Consider the following 18,711-nt stretch of genomic DNA (forward strand, 5'->3'; position numbering starts at 1 on the left):
CTCTATGTGTGTGTGTGTGCGCACGCACACACGCATGCATGCGAGTTGTCTTGCTATCAGTGACAAAATAAGGAGTTTCTGCCTGATTTCCTGGAAACATGTTTCATGCAGACCTTTGATCACTCTTCACAAATCCTCAGCGGTGTGCGTCTTTTTTTTCATCTATTCACAAGAGATATCCCCCCCTTTGAAATCCCAAATGCGCCGCCAGTGGGACTCTACTGGTTTTTAAATGTGAGTTACTAGGTCCGTGCCCGGTGAGTTTTGAAAAAGGTTGAATCAACAGACACAGTGAATAAACACACGAGGCACTGTGCTGATGCTGTTATAGCTCAGACTTTGAGCATGCTGGAGACAAAGACAGGCTGCTGTTAAATACATATATTTACCCTTCTTTTAGTTTTACATCATTTCATCTCATGTCTTCATTCCTATTGTCAGTGCATTGCTTTAGACTGTTTTTTAAGTGTGCTACATGTAACTATGGCAAAAAAAAGCAAAAAACAAAACAAGCAGCGCTTCATCTCTGACCTTCTTCATCTTCCATACATTACTAGAATAAAACTTTTATACTACTCTCAGTATATTGCATTTTTTGTCTTGAAGAAAGGCTTTTTGCTGTTGGTGTGTTACTGCTCTTAATGAACCCAACAGTGCACACGCAGCTGTATTATACCAAAGGATATAAATATTCATTTGGGATTCAGTCCCAGGAGTGGCAGCATTTACATTAGCCTGATCAAATGCACAAAAAAAGCTTCAATATAGAATCTTCAGCATCAAAGGATTACCCAGTATGTATATGAAGGAAAAGACAACACCATCACACTTAATCTGTGTCTCATAAAGCTGCATTTTATGCTTTTTTTTGTCTTAAAGTATATCAATATAACTTTCTGTATTTGACATTTTGAATGTGTGTGTGTGTGTGTGTGTGTGTGTGTGTGTGTGTGTGTGTGTGTGTACGTACCGTAGCTGCTTGGCATAGTTTTGCTCTATCTCCAGTCTCTCCTTGACAAACTTTGCATAGCGCTCAAGAAAGTCAATCCCCCATTGAGTGTGTTTGTCCAGATTCTCGAACTGGTCCTAAAGACAAAAACACAGTAAGACAGAAAAAGACACATTTAATAAGGACTTTCAGGACACGGTGAACAAAGGGTTCAAATTCAAAGATTAGTCAGCAGTCCATGTGGAATGACTCTGAACATACAAATGAGATACACATTTCCTTCTGCTGGCTCAGCTCTAAAAAGTATTAGTGAGCTGTGTACATCTCATGCATCCCTGATTTAAACCACCACATGTGGACAAATCACAATAAATCAGCTGCAGACTCGACATCAGAAGCAGCAAAATTAAGATCAGCATGAGGACGGAATAATGATTGATTCGTACAAATTACATATGACATACTGTTTCAGACTTGAGTATTATTGGTGGTTTGATGAGGAACCCAAAGGCCAGTGAAATCAGTGTCTGTGGCCACATGCCCACATTCGATCCATTCTCATTGAAATCCATCCAGCTGAAGGTTTTCGGGCCAACTGTTTACATTTATTGTGAGTGAACAAGGCATTTTCATGTCCAGATGAGTTGAATCAGCATGATGCATGCAACAACTGTCAAATATGTCCTGCATCATTCTTTTTCATGGGCTACCAATCATCTGTTCACTGCAGTAGTTGCAGTTATTGTCCTGCTCCTGCAGTCAAAGGTTTCTGACTCTCCAGAGGGGATCAGTTCAGCTTGGAAGAGGAGATGTTAACATCTCCATGCGCTTACACAGACGGAGGATACGCATGCAAAGAATGGAGACAGAAAGCAGCCAGGGCGAACATTTACATCCCAGAAATGCTCTTTATAGTCCATCCCTCTCAAACTGATGGAAGCTTCATTGGGTTTGGGTTCTGGTTGCTTTGCTTGAGGTGTTTTTTGAAAAGGAAACCAAGACTTCACTGTCAACTGGTGGTGCAACAATTTTAAACTTTATAATTTAATATATTAGCTTTTTTTGTTTTGTTTTTTGTTGCATTGTAGATTATTCTTTTTCTATCCACAGTGCACTGCCTCATGGCGGTAAACGATCAAGCATCCTGCTCCACAATCACCCTCATCAAACACAATCAACCCTGGACCCTGCCCAGGACAAACACTCTTATCTATAGCCCACATTGGTGGTTGCTGGTCACTTAATTGTTTTGCGTAAGGCCACCACAATGGCTGTAGATTTGCTAATGGCTGTAGCAATTCTTCAGCTGGAACCAGCTTGCACTGTTACTGCTTTTATAGTGGATCTTACTCTGCCTTTTTCACTCAAATACTGAACATCCTTGTCACTTCTGTCAACTCAGATGAACACCATGACTTTTTCAAAGTACTGAAAGCTCTCCATTAAGACAAAATCAAACCAAAAAGGTGGAAATATGTCAACTACTGTGGACACTGACATCAAAATACCCATCAAGTGAGCCACATGAGCTACTGCTCTGTGTGCTTTAGGCTGCATGTGGGTGTGTGAGCGTGTGTGTGTCAACATGAAGCTTGAACTGGAGAAAAAGAAGGTCACAGAGGCAAACATGAAACAGCCAACCCTTGCTTGTCCAGTTATTACTTTCTTCAAACACAAAGAGAACAAAAGGAAGCCGAAACAATACTGCAATTTACCTTGCTGTGTACATAGAACAGCAGTGTCAGCAGCAACTGATACCCATACTTAAATGCCAAGTATGGTCTTAAAATCATTAGCAATATGTTCAGAAGTTAACTGCCAGAGTTCTCACCCACCCTAAGCCTTGGCAGCACATCACCCCCACCCTTATGCATCTTCACTGGCTCCTGGTTAAGTTCTGTATCTCCTACAAAATCCCCCTCCTCACCAACAGATCCCTACACAGCACTCTAGGACGTCCTCCTTCCCTTCACATCATCCTGGAATCGGATTTCCACCAACAGGGATCTACTGTTCACCCCACACACCAGCCTGCCATCCTAAATTTGGCAATGCCCCTCTCTGGCAATTTCAAAAAGCAATTATTATAATAATTATTATTATTATAACCTCAGTTCACACACAGAAACAGCTTCTCTAAATCATATTTCTCTAACCAATGTGGAAAAAACTGCATGTTACTAAAAATGACAGGCATTTTTCCCTCCTGCTATACTTGAATTCAATGTATCACTCTACTATTCTGCCACGTTTTCCTCCCCACTGTCCACTGAGGTCCATAATAAGTGCTTCACTAAAGCTTGTAACATCGTGTTTCCACTGTGAAGTGTGGAAGAAATTCTGTCTGGTTCAAGACAAAAACTGCAAACAAGAGGGGGGGCTGCAGTCCAAAAGCAGCCATCAGTCAAAGAATATGCTCACTAATTACAACCAGTGAGATAAACAAAGCGACCCCAGCATGTTCACACAAGCAGCAGGATGAAACACAGAGTTCCCATTGGTCTCTATGGAGCGTGCTGGCAGTTTCCTCTAAGTGAGAAATAAACTGCAAAAGGGCACATTTTCTTATTCAAGCATAAAGATTTCACCCAAAACCGAGCAGCCAAAGACAAAACAAGAAGCCGAGCAGCAGGGTGAAAAAACAAAAATCAAAGAACGGCAATCTGCATGTTTTGGTGGAGCTTTTGGATCAATATTTTCTGCATCCCGTCTGTCTGGCTGCATCTGGTTAATGCGTACCGGCCCTGTTTCTTGCCAGCCTGTCTGGCTCGTTTTAGCAGCATGTCTGGCTGTGGTTGCGTCAGCCTCTGTGACGGTGCCTATGAATAAGTAATACGAGTATGAGCTCATCCTGTAGTTTGTGGCAAGCTGAGCACAGGCTGCCTCACTGGGGAAATGACAGCATCTTCCCGGTCTTCTCTGGGATGAAAATAACGCTGGCTGAAGAGTTGCAGCCTAAATCTGGGATTTGCAATGTGGCTTGGTCTCAGTAAAGGCACCTGCACCACTCACACTTTCTCTGCAGGGAGTCAAATATCAGTTTTTGGACATCTAGTATTCCTCATAACTACGGTAAGTACTAAGTAACAAGACCAGCAATAGTTTTTTTAACCTGTGTATCCAGTCCCGTGTTAAGCCAGTCAGCCGTTATCAGAGTTAGACTGCAGTCTAAGAAGAGAAACTCAGGCATCCCCAGCAACCTCTTCCAACTAGTTCAGGGGAACACCAAGGGTTCCAAAGCCAGCTGAGAGATCTCATTTCTCCGGAGTTTGTCCCAGGTTCTCTTCCCTCACAGAGGAGACATCCAGGAGGCAACCAGTCTCCAAACAGCTGCAGTCTGACTGCAATCACTCTCAGACAGATTGGTGAAGGTTTGCAAATAACTGCCGTCCAATTTGTAGATGGAGACAGACTGCCTACACAATTAATTAGAGTCAGTCTGCACCAGTGATCATCATTTTGCAGCTGAGGACGTGCAGGTCTGCAGACTGAGTAGTGGAGACAGTGGATGAGAGGTTGGGTTTTTGTTTTTTTACAATAATTTATTAAAACGTCTTTCTCATTTTGATGTAGACAGCCATGTGGTCAGATTTAAAATGCAAGCAGTGAGTGGTTCAGTGTTTCGCAGCGTATACACAGTGTATTTTAGCCCAACTCGATCCAAAATTCATTGTGAACTTTTCAATGATGATATTCTACAATGAATTACTGAGATGTGTTATGTGTGTTACTTGTTATACTCTTTGCTCTTTAATACATTTTACCCATTATGACCTGTAATTAATTATCAGAATTTTATTTTTTATTTTTTTGTTAAACAAATACAACCACTAAAATTGAATCTTAAATGCTTATTTTGTTCATTCTAACTTGTATTTGGAAAAATTTGCTGGAAATTCACAACTTAACTTTTTTCAGGAAATGACTTCTTTATCACTAATGCTGTTGTTCCAGGACGGGGTCAAACTTTTCCCTGCAGTATCGAAAATGGTATTGAGTAGCAAGTATTTTCCTCAGTATCGAGTTTGAAATTCTAGTATATTGACAACTCTAGTATTAACACGAGCAGAGGGAGCTCATTTCTGTCGTTTGTATCCGTGATCTCTTCTTTTTTCCACTGCCCAAAGCCTGCAGACACAGGTGAGGACAGGCAGGTAGACTGACCAGTAAATCAATAGCTTCAGTTTCACACTCAGTTTTCTCTTCACTGCAACATCTACCAATCTCTCCATTTCTTGTGAACAAGACCCCAGGGTACTTAAACTCCTCTACTTGAGGCAGTAACGGTGGTGCCAATTATCATCTCCGCAACTTCACACTGGGCTTCAAACCTCCCCAGTATGAGCTGGAGGTCACCATCTAATGAGCCAAAAGAACTACATCATCCACGGAAAACAGAGTGCTGCTTGGCTGTGCCTATCAACTAATCAACTAAGTTTAATATTTAAACTGCTGGTACATTGATCCAAAACAATGTTCATATGTACAAATGAAATATTAAAATGATAAACATACACCTTGGGATTTGATTTCACTGTTTCTGTTTGTATACTATGTGATATTTAAAAAGACTAGCTCACAAAATAACACACATCATACGAGCTGAACCCTCAAAGCAGCAGAAAGGTGAACTAACAGCAATATTATCATCAGCAGGAACACAACATCCTGTCACACAATCCCCACATAATCACAGGAAGAGGTGCCTCCACAAACACAGCAGTAACACTAGACCCCTCCATCACAATGCATTTGGACTGTTGTACAGTGTGTGCTGGGGATAAAAATACTTGCACTGAAAGCGATATCATTTAGCCAGAGCGAAAAATACTTTAACTGAAAATCTTTTAACAAAATAAATAAACCATGCTATTTTTTTGGTTTTAAAGTCTAAACTTTAAAAAAAAAAAACAGAAAAATTAGAGGAAATATTTTTTTTAAGTCTCTCCACCCAAACTAGCATAGATAGCATATCAAAAATAAATTAATGTTGACCTTTGGCTTCATGCACAATCCCAGCTCAGGTAAATGTCCTCTGCTTAACCCATTATGCCCATTAGCCCATTATAACAAAATTCCGGACCAGAGAAGGTGTAACAGTGTAAGTTCCCTATCAGTTAATTACAATATGATGAAAGATTATTACAGATTTTTTTTTCTGTCTAGTCAAATCATAACACACTCCACTTTTATGACTCACTAGTGGAAAAAAAGATTGTCATTATCTTTATATAACCCAGACTGAGAATCATAGATGACATCAATGCTGCAGTAATGCTTTTGAACATTAACACACATGAACATTTCACTATAAGGAAACTAGGGAGCAAAAAATAAAAATAATGACAATCAATTCCAGTTAGCCTTTATTTCTGCTGGGAGATACAGATACAGGTCCTAGTGAACAGTCTGAACACAGCTGGTCGATTGGTAAATTCATAACATCAGTAAATGTGAAGCTTCATGCTGTCCTTACACTGTACTTTTAAGATAGCTCCAAGGTGGACAAGCTTATATAGCCAAGGCTTGTTTGCTGATTGAAAATGTTCATAAAGTCGTTGCAATCTTAAAAAAATCTTAAAAAAACAAAACAAAACAAAACCAAGTACACCCTCGCTGTTCCATAGGAACTGAGCGGTAGTCAGGTTATGAACACTTGAATAATTGATCATAAGCAACTGTGAGAACTTCTATAAAAGCAGATGCAGCGATCTTAAAGAAGCAATTTTTGTTGGCCATCAAGCTAGGAAGCTTGTTTTAAGTCCACTTCCAAACAATTTTCCAATCTTTCCACAGTTAAAAACAGAATTCACAAATGGAAAACATGGAAGATAGTCTTTCCAGGAGTGGATGTCCCAGCAAATTCACCACAAGATCAGATAGTCAGACTTTACAGGCCTCCGTTTGCATGTTAAATGTTCATGATGGATTCATGATAATGCACTTAGAAAAAGACCGAACAAGTATGGCTTAGTTGGATGGGTTGCCTTGCTTCTTCTCTCTTAAAACATCGCAGCACAGCTTTCGGTTTGCATGAAAAATATACTAAACTTCTGGGACAAAGTCATTTGTACAGCCGAGGCCAATGTGAAGCTGTCTGGCTATAATGCACAGCACCACAAAAACCCCAAACACAGCATATCAGCACAAATAGAGGAGTGCGATATGACCAAAAATATTTATCACGATATACATTTGAAAATTTGCGATAACGATATAACTGACAATATAATTGCCACTAGACAAAATACTTTACAACTCCACAACTAGTGCAAAAAAAAAAAAAAAAAACAAACCCATCAATGTATTTTCACTTAAACAAGCAGCTGTTTTTTTATGTGCATTAAAGTCATAAAAATTTAACAGTGCAAATGCAAATTCCTTGCTGACAGTTGAACCAAAAGGCATTTCCAGTGGAAATTGGCCGACATATCCTCAGCATAACCATGTATAATATCCACAAAACTTAAAAAGAGGTTATACACACACAATACGGTAGAAGCACAGTATGTATCACTCCGCGAGGCTCCTGCCTACGATAGCCGCAATGCTCCGACAATCCACGAAGCGGTGCGGCTTTGTAGCTTAGCAAAGTCGTACTGAAACATTTGACAGATTTTCAAGCGCCGTGTACGACATAAAATCGTTTCGAGGTCAGTAAACACAACCAGAATTCATACATAAGGCCCGCGGGATTATAAGGGGCACTGTCGATTTTCAGAAAAATCAAAGGATGGATTTTAAGTGTGCTGTACTTTCCAAAAAACACGGTAATAACGACGGCCCGCTAGCACGCTCTACCAAAAATAGTACTTTGTTGTATATCTGACGGACGAAAGCTAACCCAGTTCCACACCACTGAAGTTGCAGCATTTTTACAAACCAGTTCTGGTTCATCCGTTTCATTTAACGACCCGCTTTCGCCCTTCTCATTCTCCGTCATGTGCGTATGAAAACAACGGCACTGCGCATGCGCGTTTTACCCATATTCTATCGCGATATTTCATTTTCTTATCCTTGCCCAAAATTATACCGGTATTGCTGTGAACGGTATCATATGGCCCAGCCCTACTCACAAACACTTCATACAAACTGGTGGAGGGGTGATGATTTGGGTTTGTGTTGCAGTCACAGGACTTGGGCAAAGTATTTTAGAGTCAAATGTGATTCCATACAAAGAAAAATGTCAGCCAATATATCAGAGTCAGTGTTCAGGTGAGGCCATTAAAACTAGTGTTTAACTTTTAGGCTGACACATGACTAATTGGACACATGACACTGTAGCTGGTATATGGTGAAATCTCTAAAAAAAAAAATGGCTCACAGCATGATAAAAATGGGTCACAAATCTACTTTGGCTGAGATTCTCTCTAACAAAGCACTGCTCTGCTTTAATGAACTTAAATCTCAGGGTGAGAGAATAAATTAGTCATTTAGCTCCCAGTTGCGAGGGGCTAAAGATTCTTTGTGTGCAGATTATATAGCAAATACACCTCCTGCTAACCAATCAGACGGCCACACGGCACTTCCAAAGCCAATCAGATACTCAGCCAGCCTGGGAGCATTCAACGGGATAACGCGAGGTTAATTAGCATAGAGAATACTACTAAGACAATAGACTAATTACACACTGTTTCCTTCAAGAGCGTGGTGCGCACACGCACAAACACACAGACACACTGGTGTGCACAAGGCAGACACTGGGTGGGAAATGTCAACTTGTCTGAAATACTGGCATCACACTGAAGACCCTCAGGCTATGTCTGCACTGTGTGTATGTGTGTGTGTGTTTACTGTGTCTATCGGCGCTCACGCTACCCAAAAACCAAAAAAAGAAAAAAGAAATTTCTACCAGGAATGTGGTGGGGAGATGACAGAAATGTGTGTGTTGGAGGCTGAAGAAGGAGCGTGAGGGAGGAGAGGCCTGGAGAGAGAGAGGAGGTAAGAAAAACAAGTGGATAACAGGAGGAAGATTGGTGCATGAGCCCTGTTTGAGATAATTATTTTGTCTAAGTCTGCATACAGGGACGCAGACGGTGAGCCATGACACAACCACAGCCCAGCAAAAGAAGCCTGAGCCATAAGCAGATTTTAGATTTATTGAGGATACTGATCAAGTCAAATACTTAAAAAACAAAAAAAAACAAAAACAAAAAAAAACAGGACAGCAAAATGTTTTTTTGTCTTTTATGTTGTTTTTATCTCCATCAAAAATAAAAGTGGGTTCATTTTGAGCGTAAAACTCCTGGCTACCTTCAGCCCTGTTAGAGAGCAAGAGGTAAAAACACATAGTGTGTGTGTACCTGAATGTTACACAAACACACACACATTGCTTTTTCCCTTGATGTGAGCATGTGGATTTGAATAGACTTGGGTTTGTTGCTGTAAGGTTGTTGGGTTGAACAGCATCCAATTGCCATCTAAGGGCAAAGCAGAAGGGGGCTCTGGCATGCCGTCGACTTTACCTCCTTAACTGTGCTGCAGACAGCAGGAACAGCCAGCTTCTTGAACCCATTTCACTCTCTGCTACAGGTGTTATTCAGTTTTTCGAACTGACTCCCCAGAGAGCGCTCAGAGAGCTCTTCTATCCCATTAGTATGATTCTGTGGTGGAGGGTTTACTAAATGCTTAAGTACTCCACACAGCACTGCACGTTCTTTCACCTGTTCTCGTACGCAGCTTCTAGCTTTCAAACCAGCAACAAAAATACAGTACGGGGGGTTAAGGTATTTAACCTTAGATTTGTGTTGTTTGGATAGATCTCAGTGTGCCAGGTTGAAAAGTTAATTGAGATAGTTAATTGAGCGTTTTCACACACTGTAAACACATGCGCAAAAACACACACCTATACATCTACTACTATTTGTTTTGCCTTGCAGGCCTCATTCTTTGCCCAGCAGAAATAGAAACCAGTGCATGCATCACTGTGACCCTGCACAAACAAACCTGCCTATCCACACAAACCTTAAAGGAACTCTGTGATTCACAGGTGTCCAAATTATAGACCATTTTGGTGGATTAAAACAAATCGGTGAGTCTTGTGGATTACACTCTGCTCTGAGTCAGTGAGCTGCTTCAGGCCTGCAGACACACACTGAGACTGTTTTCCCATGTAAACCCGCTAAGCTCTTGTCCAGTCAGGGTGTGTGTTTTTGTTTACCACTGCAAATGGTTCGGTTGAGGTGAGCACACGGGTGTTTCCTCTCATGTGATAGTCAGAGCATTTGTTTTTCAGTCTGCGTGTTTACTGTCAGATTTGAGGATTATCTCCAAGAGTTCACAGATGTGTGCAGTTATTACAGAGGAAACTATTAATTGATTTCACATGACTGCAACCATGACTTGGCATCTGCGGAGGTTCAAAGCAAAGAAATTGGATTGTAACTGAGAATATTATTAACTAGGGCTGGGTATCGTCACTGATTTCTAGAATCGATTCAATTCCGATTCACAAGGTCCCGAATCGATTCGATCCACGATTCGATTTAATTCGATTCGATTCGATTTAAATCTGGGAAATTTTGACAGTCAGAGATATAATTCAGATCAGGACATTTACATATTTTTGTATCTATAAAAAGGAAGCTGACACTCTCAAGACTTTATCCAAGGTGTGAGCATCACAGCAGATGCCTTTGTGTCAAAGTAGCTGAAGATAAAACACAGAAAAACATGTAGGTGATTTTCCTGGCCTGGGATTTTATAAAAATATTCTGCAGTACATCAAAAACGAAAGAAAACCATTAATTAATCAACATTACCTCTGACGTTACAGCGGTTTTATTAGACACACGGCTAAGCATTTTGCATTTTGAATAATTTTAAAAAGTTTCAATTTGTTCAGTATTGAACAGCAGAAATGAGGTTTTCTTTTCGGAAGAATGTAAAAGGGGAAAAAACAGCGGCCGACAGCGCTGTAAGCAACAGTAGACTTGTGTAACAAGCAAGCGAATAATGAAGAAAGCAAAACTGTTCGAGAGAGGGGGGGGGGGGGGGGGGGGGGAGAGAGGGGGGGAGGAGAGAGGGAGAGAGAGAGAGCTGCGCATCGCAATGGAAGCAAAACAGTAAAAGAGTGAATTCATGACGATGTTTATGTGAAGCGTTTGGATCTTCTTTTGCTGCTGGTTCGGTCAATATTGTTTGGAGAGAGATCAAACTAACAGCTTTAGAATCAGCGCATAAAGGGCGTGAACACAAAGCGCGGACCCGGATCAGCGAGCTGTCGGCTTTCAGCCCCGACTGTGAGAAAGGCGACATCTAACTGATTCTGATCCACGGGTCGCGCTGTGTGTTTAAGTCTATGTGCAGAATCCCTGTACCTGCTCTCATTTACTGTTTGGTGGTTCTTGAAATTTTGTGAGATGTCACCAGAGATTCTGGCATTTCGGACAAAATAAATTTATATTAAAAAATCGATTCAGGATTTTAATGAATCGATTTTACGTTATCCAAGCCAGAATCGATTTTAATCGATGAATCGATTATAAAAACCCACCCCTATTATTAACCATTGTCAACAGATACTTCTCTAGCATAGGTCATACATTTTTGGCCCATCATTGGTCCTGGACCCCCTTTAATAGAAACCAGCATTTGCTGTGTTCCAGCAACTGTGACTTTGAGGAAAACATCTAGAAAGAAAAAAAGCTTTACAGATGCTTAAAAAGAAAAACTCACTATAAACACAGATGTTTTAACACAAACTGAAAAATGGAAAGTTGGAACAGATGCTGGTTGAAAACACTGTACTTTTACAAGTAAAAATGCAACAGTGCAACAGTGGATGTTCACCTGTTTCCAAGCACGTTAAGAGGTCATCAAATACAAGATCAACGTCCATTAACCCATAATATATAAATTAGGGGTGCAACAATACTCGTATCGATATTGAACCGTTCGATACAGTGCTTTCGGTTCGGTGCGCATATGTATCGAACAATACAAAATTTTTAATTTATTTTATCAACTTTCTTTCTGACGATGCTGTCTGTGTTAAGCGCTCAGTGGATCTGCGCTCGACAGTGCAGCCTAGGTGGAGCAGTCGAACGCAGATTCACTGAGCGCAGGGTAAGCTAGCGAGACAGAAGTTAAGCTCTCCTTGCAACATGGCAAATTGAATCTCCCCGACCCTCATTCAGATGTGACGTTTGGAACTATTTTGGTTTTCATGTGAAGTATGACCTTGAAGGTAAGCACGTCATGGACTAAAGTAAAACAGTATGTCGGATGTGCCACGCAATGCTCAATTACATTGGTGGGAACTAGTGCGTTAGCGCAGTTTGCTTGTTAACGTGTTGGCCATCCAGCCCCACCCACGTCGCGATCCGCGGTAGCTCGTTAACGGAGATTTGCCGTGTTGTGGCGTTAACGTCATTTCAACGAGATTAACGCTGACAGCACTAGTGGGAACACAACGAATATGACTGCACATTTACTCCGACATCATCCTAGTGCAAAGACAAGTGGAAGCAGACAAAAACAACAAGCAGGCATGCTACAAACTTTACCCGAGTCATTTAGACAGCCGTTAGCACATGATTCTCCTTATGGGGACCTGATATGTTTAATATGCTGCTGAGAATATAGCCCAGAAGAAGTGTATAGTATAGCTTTTATTTTGGAAAGAGCCATTTCTCTGTAATAAACTCTCTTTTCCAAAGATGAGTGATTTCTCGATCAGATAGATTTATTTTTTTTATTACTTTGTTGTTTCAGCAACATTAAATTTAAAAACTGTACTTTTGAGTTAAAATATATATTTATAATTTTAATAAATGACATATTAAAAAAGGCATGAACATTTTTTTGTATCGAAAAAATATCGAACCGTGACACTAAAGTCTCGAACCAAACTGAACCGTGAATTTTGTGTATCGTTGCACCCCTAATATAAATATATCAAGAGGTTACCTTACACGTGTAGGAACACCTTTACCGTATTTTTGGGACCATAAGACGCAAAGGATTATAAGGCGCACTGCCGATGTACGAGTCTGTTTTCATACATAAGGCGCACCGGATTATAAGGGGCAAAGCAAAACAGTCAGATAAGTCAAAATTTACTCAACTCATTCTTCTTGCTTCCTCCACTTCTGTACCATTAATGCTGAAATCTCTCGCAGCTGCTCTATTCCATGTTGTTGCAGTATATTAATGACTAACCTCGTATTGTGAATGGATTATCTCAGTTGTTCTCCTGACTGAAGTTTGGTCCGTTTACAGCATCCTGCCATGGGATTGCATTTGTCCCTGACCATTGGGAACCCTTGCCTTAACTTTTACCGAGTGGAAAACAGTTGGCGTTCATCCTCCAGCTTCACTGTGTTTATGTTATGCTAACATAGCTGTGTCGCTAGCGATCATGTAGCACATCATTATATACCAGCTAGCCAAACTTCAGTAACCCTAAAAACATCACTGCTGTTTAGTTTTCTGTCTTTGTCAACATCATCATCCGAAGCCCCTCTCTCTTCCAAAATCAATTGGATGGCCCTCGCAGCAGATAATCTTTTGCCATCTTGATCAGTTGTGATAAAGAACCACACTGGCAAATTCTTATTTATAGTATTATGCCCCTAATTTGCAGGTGGGACAGGGTATGAGAAAATAAAATTTGGATCCCTCAAGAAAGAGGGTAAAATGTGTGGGAATGTAAGAGCAGACGGTGTTGATGGTTGAATTTTCAACAATGTTGCAACTTTGTGCGGGAGCAGGAGGGGAAGAAAACACTATCAGCAGCACCAGAAAGGAGGAAGGCAGAGTGTGGGAACACAGGACCTACACTTTCAACACTTTTATTAGACCTGGGTCCAGTGGACCCGAACACCTTGTATGTAATGTAAATGCGTGGGGGGAGGTACAGTATGAGGTCATTGAAAATTAGTTCGGATTTATGTTCTTCACAGAAAATAAGCCAAAGCCAATGAATTTCAGGTTGAAAAAAGAATTAATTGTTTAATTTTTCTTTTGAGAAAAACTGAAAACGGGTCTCACAGACCCGAACACCATACAAGGGTTAAGTACATTGCTAAAAAGCTTGAACTAAGATAAAACCCAATTTTAAAACTACAGCTTTGAGACTAGCTAGCCTAGAACCTTGTAATTTCCACTCAAACTATGACCACAGCAATGTGCTAGTGAAATCACAAAAAGGGTTTTGCCAACTAGTTAAAGGAATACACATTTTTCCCGTAGCGACAAGTGCTCGCCAAGGTGTCACTGACCAGTCTGTAGGCCTGTATGACTGGGGGCTTAGCAGTCATTTTCTCAACAAAAGCCATCAACTTCCAACTGATCGAGTAATACTTGTTTATTACTTCATGACTGATGCTTGCCAGATAGTTGCAGAGGACTCCAGCCTCTGTGACTGGGTTCTTAAACAGTCCAAAGAAATAATGAAGAATAAAAACGACTGCACACCAGCTACACTTGAGCTAGTGAGCCATTTCAGATAGAACATTGAGATGTGTTTAAACATTAACCAAATGCTTCCCTGCCACAGAAGAACACCCCGGCGTGTATTACCCCTGCATCAGTAATTTAGCCACTGTTAACTCCAGCAAATAATGACTTAAAAAACACCTAAAAACAAACAAAACTACGTATTTAGTGTCTTTTTATAAACTCATGTAGTGCACTTTTTCTAATTTTTCTTGTTCTTGATTCTTAAATCCACATGTTTTCTGGTCATGTCAAAGAAAAGCTGCCTCCCCCTCTGCCATTACAATCCAACCATAAATCACTAACAGTTACACTTTAACCACATCAGACTTACTCAGTGCATAACAAGCTTTTGTTGCTGACAGATGAAAAAATATTATACTAGTTTAAGCAGAGTGCACGTGTGTGTCATATGCTGATCATAAACATGGATGGATGATGCTAATCATCTGATCACATTTACCACGATACACACTCACACACTGTTTTCCTGTGTTCTTTCCATATCAGCAGAACAATATATGAATATCTTTGTGCCAATGTGCCCCATGAAAAAACAACAATCCCTGTAACTTATTTTCTTTTAACTAAAATAAAATAATAATAAAAAATAAAATAATGTCTCTTCTTTAAATTTTCATTTATAGGCCATTGTTAAAGCTAAAACTGATAGATAGCCTAGTCTAGTAGACTGTGTGACTTGTAAAAAAATGTTGCTTAAATTCAAAGATATATAAAGTAACATTTTCATAGTTGCATATTTTTACTATGAAATTACACATTCATCGTCTGTAGCTACACACAAAAATGCTAACAAACAAAATAAACCTCGCATTTTGTTGCAACAAAAAAAGAATGAACAAACACACGAGGCAACATTTAACAATACCAAATAAGTTATGGCCTTTGGTCAATGTTGAATGAAACTATTTACAGCTGGTATAGATAACTGATAACGCAACCACCCACTCATTTTAATTCCAAACACTGTGGTTTTGCTCTTACACGTCATTCATGTTATATTTAATACCTGTACGAGCAAAACAAACTTATACCTGGGCACTCCTGCATGGGCCTATCTAGTCTGGTTTCATTGCAACCTGATCCCTACCATTGTCTAGCTACCCTGCTGCCACGCATACACACCCTGATAGACTAGTTAGACCAGAGAGAGTGAGAGAGTGAGAGAGAGAGATGTGATAGATAGACATGAATCTAATGATATGATTGTGTTCTAGCAAGTTCTGGTTATAGCACATTTTTAAAAATTTAACCATGTTACCAATACAAGTAACATAGTCCATGGCTATTCTAACCAGTCTTTCAATGTCAACTGAAAACATGCAGATATGATGATGCTGTGACAGATCGTAGTAGTGTTTCACAGGAGACGACAGAAACTTTATCCCTTTTTTTTGGGAGGGGAAAGGACCGCTGTTTAATTTTGAACATCTTGTTGGTCAACTTCAGGTAATTTGCTTTAAAAAAAACAAAAAAAAAAAACAAAACTAAATAATTCACAATCAGTTCACAGAGCAAGCAGATGTGCAAAAAGACATTTTTTTGCACGTGATAGGATGGACTGAATATTTTTACAATTTGAAGCCACCAACAGTTACACAGTCTTTCTATACATGTTCTCCCTCAGCCCACAAAAATATTATAGTGGTTTTCTTGTGTGGTTTAACTCTTTCCCACAAAAAAGACAACATTTGATGAGCTCCCCTGTACCCTTAATGATGACTTTTGAGACTTCCTTACATCAGTTAAAATGTTGATATATGTTGCGTCGTTGATGACCATTAGAACAGGTTCTGAGTTTTTCCAAGGTTTCCTCTGGTAAGCTGATCATCCTCATTAATTTCTGATCCATCCTCAATTTGTCAATGAAATATGACAGAAACCATTCAGTTCAGAAAAGAAAAACAAGGGTTACCCTTAATTCAAGGTTTTCAGTGTTGCACATACATGTATGTATGTGGGTACTCAAATCCTGGGTTGATTTCAATCTGATGAAACATGACTATTACAAAGCTTGAACAGTTATTGGGCTCATTACGTTGTCTTTTTAAGGCTTCTGTAATTTGTTATATTGAATATGAACAAATATAACCCACACAGAACAAAAATGGGAAAACTTTAAGCAAGTGCTTATTTTACATGAGCATGCATCTCAGACTTAAGTCTCACATCATTACTCATGATTTGCTCATCGAAACAGCTCCTTTTCCATTTTTCCAGTTCAGCATAATTAAAATAATTCTGTATGAATCAAGTAAATGTAATGTTACATTAAAAAAAAGGCAAAGGGCCAACTTCCATGAGTAAATCATGAGACATACAAGTCTTAAGAGACGGTTATGACTTATACCGCATGAACATGGACTCCAGAAGCTCTCCCAATATATACATCCCGGTGAGCTGAAATTCAGACTGAATTGGGGAAGAAAGGTGATTTAAGTGACACAATTGTTGATACCAGAATGGCTGTTTTGAGTATTTCATGAAGTTCGAGTAGATCAGAAGTCACCACCCAGTAGGGAGGGTAATGGTTTTGGCAAAAAAACATTTTTCTTAAAATGGTCCAAAGACAAATTTTAAAAAGCATTCACTGGAGATCTACTGCTAAAGACCACTGTAAAACAGCAGTCCCCAACCTTTTTTGTGCTGCGGACCGGCCTTTAACCCTCTCGAGGCAGGCGTTGCCGATTTGCAACAGTTAAAAACTAACAACCTGATTACCCCACATACATATTTTATGAGTTTTATTTACTCAGAAGTACCACTGCAGGACTTGGTTGTGCATTAGCAACAAAAAGTTTAATTTGAGCTTGAGAGGGTTAAGGTGTCGCGGATGAATACAACAAAATGAAACCAGTACGAGTGAGTTAACGATTAAAAAAAACAAAAAAAAACAATTGCGATAAAAAATGATAAAACCCCTGAAAACCATAAATTTTTCACCCTAGCCTCAACTCTCACGGCCCAGCACCAAACGACTCAAAGACCGGTACCGGACTTTTGTTCAGTACTGAAGCTTCAGGTTAGCTCAGAACAGCTGAAAGCATTGTGTTTATCGTTTTCTGCACTACTGAGACGGTAAAAGTTTACAACTTGGAATATATTAAGCATATCAGTCCATCTGTTTTGCTAAATTTGTTGTCAGCATCTTTAACTAGTGCCACAGCACATTAGTGGTATCTCTATTACAAAGAGTAAAAATACAGATTTTTGACAGCTCTTTTAATACCAACACGCCTTCTCTCAACTGAAACTACTACCAATCCCTTTAGGTGATGACTATTCTATATCCAAGTTGTAGCCTCCTAGTATATATTAGTCATATCAGATAGAGTTAATGGTTAAACCACATGATCCACATTCAGTGGGCTGGCCTACACAAGTTGTCCTTTCAACATGTAAACACCAAAGGGAAAAAAAACCTGTTCACAGTCACATGATGAGTGCAATCATGCTCAGACACTCCCTAAAGAAGGGCATTTCTGCATGCTTATGCATACCAGGGTAAAGAGTTATCTGAGGAGATGTTTCCACTGAAGGCATGCACTTTCTGAGTTAAAAAGCTATTTAAGGAAATTTTCCACTGGCTATACGGGAACACTGTGGTATCATTGTAAGGAATATTCCAATGATACTGCTATGTGAGGCGCTCTTCATTTGCGAGGCACACACAGATTTAAACATTTGTTAAAGTCTTGTCTGAGACTTTGAACTGTTTTGCTGAAAGGAATGGGTCATAATTTTGTCTAGCATTTTTTTAAGACAAGAGCTGCATAAATAATCGACCCAATCCTTGATAGTAACTCTGTTATTCACATTTCAACAGAGGTAAAAAAACACAAGCATTTTCCCATATCAATAAAAATAATTGTTTTTTTTTAGATTTGAGTCGATTTAAACCGATGTGATGTGTTTGTTGTCTAAAGAAAAAACATGCCCGCTCTCAGCACCCAAAACAAGCGTCATAACCTGCAGTCATCCACATTAACCAGTATGTATCCTGTGTTGGGTAGGTGTCATGATCATTACACACATTCTACCACACACACGCACACAGCTGGACCCTCATGTTGAACCCTGACTGTGATATTAAGGCACTTTGCAGTTAGCGGTTGGATAAATTGAGCATGCTTGAGCTTTTTTTTCCAGAGATGAATGAGCTGTTTGTTTGTGATTGTACACACAGGCCTGATGACACAACTCAGTGGACTGCTGAACAGATTTAGTAATTATCACATCCTGCACTTTCATATTGTGGACACACACACACACACACACACACACACACACACACACACACA

At 39.8% G+C, this 18,711-nt stretch overlaps 1 protein-coding gene across 3 annotated transcripts in view; it reads right to left on the minus strand.

Annotated features, from left to right (window-relative positions):
- The window catches only part of fnbp1l (formin binding protein 1-like), a 52,971-nt gene that overhangs the window by 21,159 nt on the left and 13,101 nt on the right, over nucleotides 1-18,711 (minus strand). For all 3 annotated transcript variants that reach the window (XM_082511473.1, XM_082511475.1, XM_082511474.1), the window contains exon 2: nucleotides 971-1,086. In XM_082511473.1, the coding sequence (XP_082367599.1) occupies nucleotides 971-1,086 (116 nt within the window). The remainder of the gene's footprint in view (nucleotides 1-970; nucleotides 1,087-18,711) is intronic.

This window comes from Aulonocara stuartgranti (assembly GCF_965226115.1).
Source record: "Aulonocara stuartgranti genome assembly, chromosome: 17".
In the NCBI taxonomy this organism is placed as follows: Eukaryota; Metazoa; Chordata; class Actinopteri; order Cichliformes; family Cichlidae; genus Aulonocara; species Aulonocara stuartgranti.